Consider the following 7,859-nt stretch of genomic DNA (forward strand, 5'->3'; position numbering starts at 1 on the left):
TAAACTGTGCTTCAGTGTTAGGAATTAATTGTTCTTTTGTTAACTAGAATGCTAAACCTATTTTACCCTAAAAAAAAAAAAAGACAAAGACTTGAGGTAAATCTAATGAGTGTTTTCTCTTCAGGTACAATAGAAGAAAAGATCTATCAAAGGCAAATCAGTAAGCAAGGTCTTTCCGGGGCAGTTGTAGACCCAACGAAGACATCCGAGCATATTCAGTTTTCAGTAGAGGAACTTAAAAATTTGTTCACATTACACGAAAGTTCACCTTGTGTCACTCATGACCTGCTTGACTGTGACTGTACAGGAGAACAAGATCAGACAGGTCTGTTTATTTTAATTCTGTTATGATGGTAAAGTTAATTTGTTTCTCTTCAGCAGTTGAAAATACTTAAATACAGAATAACTAAAATATATAACCTTTGTAAATGTTGATTTTCTTTCTTCCTTAGGTCATAGGATAACCACCAGATCAGTATTTGAGAAAATATTAATTAGAACCTTAATCTCAATTTAGTGTCTTGTTTCTAAATTAGTTGTAAAAATTTTAACTTAGAGAAATTTTTCAAATCCTGGTCTAATGGCTTCATTTATTTTTAATTTTTTTTTTTTTTTAGTGAGAGAGAGGGACAGACAGGAAGAGAAAGAGTTGAGAAGCATTAACTCATAGTTGCAACACCACCTTAGCTATTCATTGATTGCTTTCTCATATGTGCCTTGACCGGGGGTGGGGGGTGGGGGTGGGGGCTCAATCCCAGAAACCTTGGGATTCAAGCCAGTGACCTTTGGGCTCAAGCCAGCAACTATGGGATCATGTCTATGATCCCATGCTCAAGCTGGCAACCCAGTGCTCAAGCTGGATGAGCCTGCACTCAAGCTGGCGACCTCGAGGTTTCAAACCTGGGTCCTCAGTGTCCCAGGCCACCACCCTATCCACTGCACCACCACCTGGTCTGGCGATAAAATTTTTATTAAGAGAGACAGGAAAGGAAAGAGACGAGAGGCATCAACTTGTAGTTGCGTCACTTTAGTTGTTTGTGGATTGCTGCTTAGGCCTGTTTTAACTGGGGCGGGGCTCAATCCAAGCCAATGACCCTGTGTTCAAGGCTTGGTCTTTTTTTTTTTTTTCTTTTCTTTTCATTTTTCTGAAGCTGGAAACGGGGAGAGACAGTCAGACAGACTCCCGCATGCGCCCGACCGGGATCCACCCGGCACACCCACCATGGGGCAACGCTCTGCCCGCCAGAGGGCGATGCTCTGCCCATCCTGGGCGTCGCCATGTTGCGACCAGAGCCATTCTAGCGCCTGAGGCAGAGGCCACAGAGCCATCCCCAGCGCCCGGGCCATCTTTGCTCCAATGGAGCCTTGGCTGCGGGAGGGGAAGAGAGAGACAGAGAGGAAAGCACGTCGGAGGGGTGGAGAAGCAAATGGGCGCTTCTCCTGTGTGCCCTGGCCGGGAATCGAACCCGGGTCCTCCACACGCTAGGCCGACGCTCTACCGCTGAGCCAACCGGCCAGGGCCTAAGGCTTGGTCTTAAAGTCAGTGACCTTTAGGCTTGAGCCAGTGACCACTCTGGCGACCCCACACTCAAGCTGGCAAGCCTGCTCTCAAGTCAGCAACCTTGGGGTTTCAAACCTGGGACCTCAGCATCCCAGGTAGATGCTCTGTCCTTTGTCAGATATCTGTTAACCACTGGTCAGATTAGAAAATATTTTTAATCCTTATTTCTATTTCAGAAAAATATACACTTGACAGAATAATTTTACTCTTTGTGTTTTATGTAGACATTAATTATAATGGGGTCATATTTTCTGAGACAGCATGGGCCTCTATACTTCTCAGTACTCAATGAACTGCTAGTGCTGGTTAAGTGAAGCTAAAAACGTCAATTCTCTGGAATTAACACCATTTAAATAGGAACTGAATGAGAAGTAGACCTTGAGAGAGCAATGTTCAAGAGTTCGAAGTCACTTGATCAATTTTATTGAGTAGGTTTAAGAAGTTAAACTGTTGAGACTGACATGGAAGAATTTATATTTCATATAAATTAATACTTGATTCTCTTTGTTTTCTATTTTAATTCTTTTATTTCTTTTTCTTGTTGTACTTTGTTGTTTTTATTTTTCAAATTGAATGCTTAGCTTAATGATTTTCAGTCTTCTTTTATGAAATGGATACTTAGGCTGTAAATTTTTCTCTAAACTGAATCTTATAATTCTGCCATGCAGTCTTTTTATTATTCAGTTCTAAATAATTTTGTATTTTCCATAATGATATCCTCTTTAACTCATGAATTGTTTCAAAATGTGTTTTAAAATGTATTTTAGTTTTGTTATTGAATTCTGACTATGGCATTATTATAGTCTGAAATATGGTCTGCATAATATTGATTCTTTGATAATTATACAAACTTGGTGTGTGGCCTGGTACGTGGTCACTTTATAAATGTTTCTTTGTGCACGAAAACTATGTCTGTTCTCTAATTACTTAGTTTAGAGTTTTACCATATTAGTAAAATGTTGTTACCAAATCAATTTTTTCTTATTTTATGTATTTAAAAACTTCCTGTTTTAGCTCATAAATTGGTAAGATATTTATATGGCTTAGTCACTTAAAATATAAATATAGATTGTAGTCCTTCCCAATTGGTTAGAGCGCATTCCACTATGCCAAGGTTGTGGATTTGATCCCCAGTCAGGGCACATACAAAAATCAACCAATGAATGCATAAATAAGTGGAACAACAAATCAATGTTTCTCCTTCCTCTTACTCCTTCCTTTCTTCTAAGATCAAGCAAAAAATAAAAAATTGAAAAAATATATAAATTGTATATAGTGAAAACTTCCACAGTATTCCCGCCTGCCTAATTTCTAACCCTCCTGCCTTGTAACTAGAATTATTTTTTTGTGTGTCCTAGATATATTTTTATGCACATGCAAGGAATTCTGAATACATATTCTTGTCCATTCCCTCCCCTCCCAATAAAGGGTAGCATAGTATGTGTATAAACTATACCTTTTTCATTTAATAGTGTATTTTCAGATCTTTCTGCATCATTGTAGAAAGTTTCCTCACTTTTCCCCCTTATCTACAGTGTGTCCATAAAGTCATGGTGCACTTTTGACCGGTCACAGGAAAGCAAAAAAAGACGGTAGAAATGTGAAATCTGCACCAAATAAAAGGAAAACTCTCCCAGTTTCATACCTATTCAGTGCAGTTCGATGTGGGCTCACGCACAGATTTTTTAGGGCTCCTTAGGTAGCTATCCCGTATAGCCTAGCCTCTACAGACTCATCACTGACTGATGGCCTACCAGAACGGGGTTTCTCCACCAAACTGCCGGTTTCCTTCAACTGCTTATCTCACTGAGTAATGTTATTCCTATGTGGTGGCGCTTTGTTATAAATGCGCCGATATTCACGTTGCACTTTGGTCATGGATTAGAATTTAGTGAGCCACAGAACACACTGAACTTTCCTCTGTACCGTCCACATCTGGACTAGCATGGCCATGGGCTGCTCCGCTGTATACACGGTGTTACGTCATCATCTACGCATGCGCACATGCTGCCACATCATCCTACAGAAACTGAGAGGGTTTTCCTTTTATTTGGTGCAGATTTCACATTTCTTTTGTCTTTTGTTGCTTTCCTGTGACCGGTCAAAAGTGCACCATGACTTTATAGACACACTGTATAGAATGTTGTATATTTATCTCTCTCTCACAGATACACAGTTTGGTTCTTTCCAGTTCATATTTATCTTGATACATCTTTTTTCATATGTCCAAGTATAATTATAAGGTAAATTATCAGTTCTACTGAGTCAGAGAATATATGCATTTGTAGTTTTAATGGATATTGCTAAAATGCTCTTCATTGGGGGCTGTATCATTTACACCCATAACAATGTACCAAAATGATTACTTCCCCACAGCTTTGCCAGTGTAGTGCTTGATCAGATTGTTTGGATTTTGCCAATCTGATAGTAAAAAACGTATATTGGCCTAGTCTTAATTTGCTTTTTTCTTATTATGAGTGAAGTTGAGCATAATTTCCTATATTTAATAGCCATATTTCCTTGATATAAATAATCTGTTCATATTAATTGCCCATTTTTATTAATAACCTAATTTATTGTTAGATATATCTGTTACTGAGGGATATTAAAAATCTTGCATTATTACAGTGGACAAAGTTTCTTGTTGTTCTGTCAGATTTGCTTCATATATTTTATATCATCTTAGTGATTTTTTATTATGGTCTATTTTATTATGTAGTGATTTCTTTATCCTTAATGGCTTTTGCTTTCATTTGTCTTAACATGTTATCCACGTTACCTCAGCTTTCTTATAGTATTCGTCTGTTGTATCTTTTCCCATTCTTTACCATAAATATTTCTGGATTCTTATATTTTAGGTATCTCTCTTATTAATAGCATAAAGCTGGATTTTCTTTTTTCTATAATTTTTTATTATAATTTTTAACATATTTTTATTGATTTCCACTGTCTTTTTATGTTGTTTTTTGTTTCTAACAGGTCCTATTGGTGGTTAACATTCTCAATCTTTGATTTTTCAAAATGTATTTTTTTTTAGGTGTACAATTCTAGTTAATAGTTTTTCTTTTTTTGTCAATACTTTGAAGGTATTCTGTCTGCTGGATTCTCAAAGTAATCTTGTCATCTCTTTTATTAAAACCTCAGTTACTTTGAACATTGAGGGGCTTTTGATGATATTAAGAACACCATTTTTCTTTTTAAGCAAGCAGGGAGGGAGATGAGAAACATCAACTGGTAGTTGCAACACTTTAGTTGTTCATTGATTGCTTTACATATGTGCCTTTATAGGGGGTGGTGGGCTGCAGCAGAGCCAGTGAACATTTGGGCTCAAGCTAGTGACCATAGGATCATGTCGATGATCCCACACTCAAGCTGGTGACCCTGTGCTCAAGCTGGTGACCTTGGGGTTTTGAACCTGGAAATTCCATGTCCCGGGTCAAAACTCTGTCTACTGTACCACCACTGGTCAGGCCCATCAATTTTTTTTAGATGTGATAAAATTTAAAGAGAAGTCTATCTTTTATAAATGCGATTGAAATAGTTACACTGAAATGATATATGATATATATTTAATAATAAGGAAATGGAGGAAGTGAGATCTCAGTAAAACAGGATTGGCTCTTAGTTGAAAGTTACTGAAGGTGGGGACTATAAACCTGTCGATTCTTTTTTCCATCTTATCAACTTTTATATATATTGGAAATTTCTTATAATTAAAAGGTTAAAAAAATAAAACCTTCAATAGCCTGCATTGCTGTTAGGCTAAAGTATAAAGTCTTTAAAGTGGTGAGTTATTGGGGTAGGATAAGTGCTCAGGAACCTCAGGAAGCGTAGTGCTACCACCACAGAAGTGTATTTCTCACTCGTCTAGCAGGTCCTGTGGTAGGAACATGATGGACAGCCCTCTGTGAGGTGATTCAGTGATCCAGGCTTCTTCCACTTCGGTCTACCATCCCCTTAGGTGTTAGAGTTCCCTTCTGGGATCCCAGCGTCTGCCAGCCAGCAGGTGAGGAAAGAGAAGAAGTAGGAAACCATGTGGCAGAGGGGATTTTTATAGGCCAGACCTGGAAGTGACATAGATCACTTCTATACATATTGCATAGGCTAGACTCAGTGGTTGCATTTAACTGTAATGGAGGCTGGGAAATGTGCCTAAGTGCCCTAGGAAAGAGAAATAGATTTACTGAATAACTGCTAGGCTCTTCCATTCATAATTTGATTACAGCATTTTGCATAAACCAGCCCTTGAATGTGTACTTCACCTTGCATTACCTGACCTCTTCTCACATTATTCTTCGCCTTTGCTCTCTCAGCCCGAACTGCAGTAGGCTCCTCTGAGTCCCTCAGCTGTGCGTATTTCCCTTCCCTTTCATAGCCTTTTTATATCACTTTTCTGGAGTGCTTTATTTCCCTTTCCCATATAGTTCTTGCCTTCTCATCTTTCAGATCTTAATAAAAACAAGTCAGTTTATCTTGTTATATGTTCTCAGATCCCTGTATCTTCTACGTCCCGTGTATATCACTTCATACCTTTACCTCTGTTTATAATACAGGTCCATAGTCCCTTTTCTTCAGTTTTGAATCTAAAACTTGTTTTATCTTTATAAATTTGCAATAAACTCATTTGGTGGCAAAAACCTTACCGAAATTGATGTGAATTTATCAATAGTCTTTAACCCATTTCATAATACTATTCATATGACTTGCTGCAGAGTATTAACGGGCTTAATTAAGGAGTGCTCCCCAGATCTTTCCAATTATATTCTGATTTTGGAAATATATCTGGTCCCAAAGGTTTTAGAAAAGGGATCGCAGACCTGTAACATATCTCTTTGGATGATTATTTGTTTAATGTGTATGTCTTCCATTAGACCATAGAGTCCTTGAAGTCAGAGACCAAAATGTAATAAATTGCATAAACTCGTTTTATCATTAAATAAAAAAAGTAATGTATATTTAGAATGTTGATTGGCTTAAGGATTTTTTCATTCTTCTACTTATGCAGGTGATTCGTTGGAAAAATTCCCTGTCTCTAGAAATTGTCAGCGTGGTCTAGCTCACAAGACATCCAGCTCCCTGAAACCACTCTCCATGTCACAGCTGAAGCAATGGAAACATTTTTCTGGAGATCATTTAAATCTTAAAGATCCTTTTCTTGAAAGAATAAGAGAGAATGTGTCATTCTTTTTTCAGAATATAACCAATCAAACTGCTGCTCTATAATGAAGAAGTACTTCATAACACTCTCTTGCTCCGCCTTTAAAGAAATAACAGTAAACGTAATTTTTGAAAATGAATAGAATTATTTACAGTAATAAATTTGTTATAAACTATATTATAGTTTTGATACACACTGTTTTATTTTTTGTATACTTAAGTGTTGAAACATTAAAGACATTTGTCATCATGTAATTGTTTATTAGTAATTCTATAATTAATGCACTTTTATCAAGTACCCACTAAGGAATTTTCATAAGGAATATAAAAAAAGGTAAAATGCCTATCTTGAGAAAAATCTAATCTGATCAGGAAAGTTTGATTAGGAAAGTCAGATAATTGAGAAACTTAATAAATTTAAACTATAGCTCAAGGGAGTAAGAGAATCAGAGACTAGAATTGCAGATGTTAAAGACATTAGAAGTAACAGTTGCTGCTGGGCTGATGGAGTGCAGCTAGTCAGTAGGTTGGTCAGCAGGAGATGAAGGATAATGTACTTCAGAGCAATAGTTCCTCATCTGAACCTCGGACTCATGGGGCACTGACATGACATCTATAAAGTTATGTCCACCAAATGTTTGTACATTGAATGAATTTTTAACTGTCAGGTTGAGGATGTCTCTAGTAATTTTTGACATTAAAAAGTTTTAATGCACAAAGCAAGCTTTAGAAGACTGAAGTCTACAAAAAAGGGTCACTAATTTAATCTCCAATTGAGGCTTCTGTAATCAGCTTTTGTTTTTTAGGAAAATATTTTTAGACTGAATATTATCTTGAGGTGTTGAGTAAATACTGAATTATGTATTATCAAATCTGAGAGTTTTATAGTGCCATACCTGGGCAGTTGTACATCTAGAATTTATGAACAACTAGTTTGGGACCAAATTTGTCAGTCAACTAATAATAAGTAAAAATGGTGTTTCTTGGCCTTAGGTAGAGGCCTCATCTATGAAGCTGATGTGTAAAACATCTTTCAATATCTATCTTGCATCGTATTATTTTAGGTAAAACCTTTTTTTTTTAATTTAGAAATTAAATTTAATGGGGTGACATTGATCAATAAGAGTACATAGGTTTCAGG

At 36.8% G+C, this 7,859-nt stretch overlaps 1 protein-coding gene across 2 annotated transcripts in view; it reads left to right on the plus strand.

Annotated features, from left to right (window-relative positions):
• RAD54B (RAD54 homolog B) overlaps nucleotides 1-6,901 on the plus strand; it is a 146,297-nt gene extending 139,396 nt beyond the window's left edge. For both annotated transcript variants that reach the window (XM_066266066.1, XM_066266063.1), the window contains 2 exons: nucleotides 125-325; nucleotides 6,567-6,901. In XM_066266066.1, the coding sequence (XP_066122163.1) occupies nucleotides 125-325; nucleotides 6,567-6,784 (419 nt within the window). In that variant the 3' untranslated portion in view covers nucleotides 6,785-6,901. The remainder of the gene's footprint in view (nucleotides 1-124; nucleotides 326-6,566) is intronic.
• Nucleotides 6,902-7,859: the final 958 nt, after the last annotated feature.

This window comes from Saccopteryx bilineata, chromosome 3 (genome assembly GCF_036850765.1).
Source record: "Saccopteryx bilineata isolate mSacBil1 chromosome 3, mSacBil1_pri_phased_curated, whole genome shotgun sequence".
NCBI classification, from domain to species: Eukaryota; Metazoa; Chordata; class Mammalia; order Chiroptera; family Emballonuridae; genus Saccopteryx; species Saccopteryx bilineata.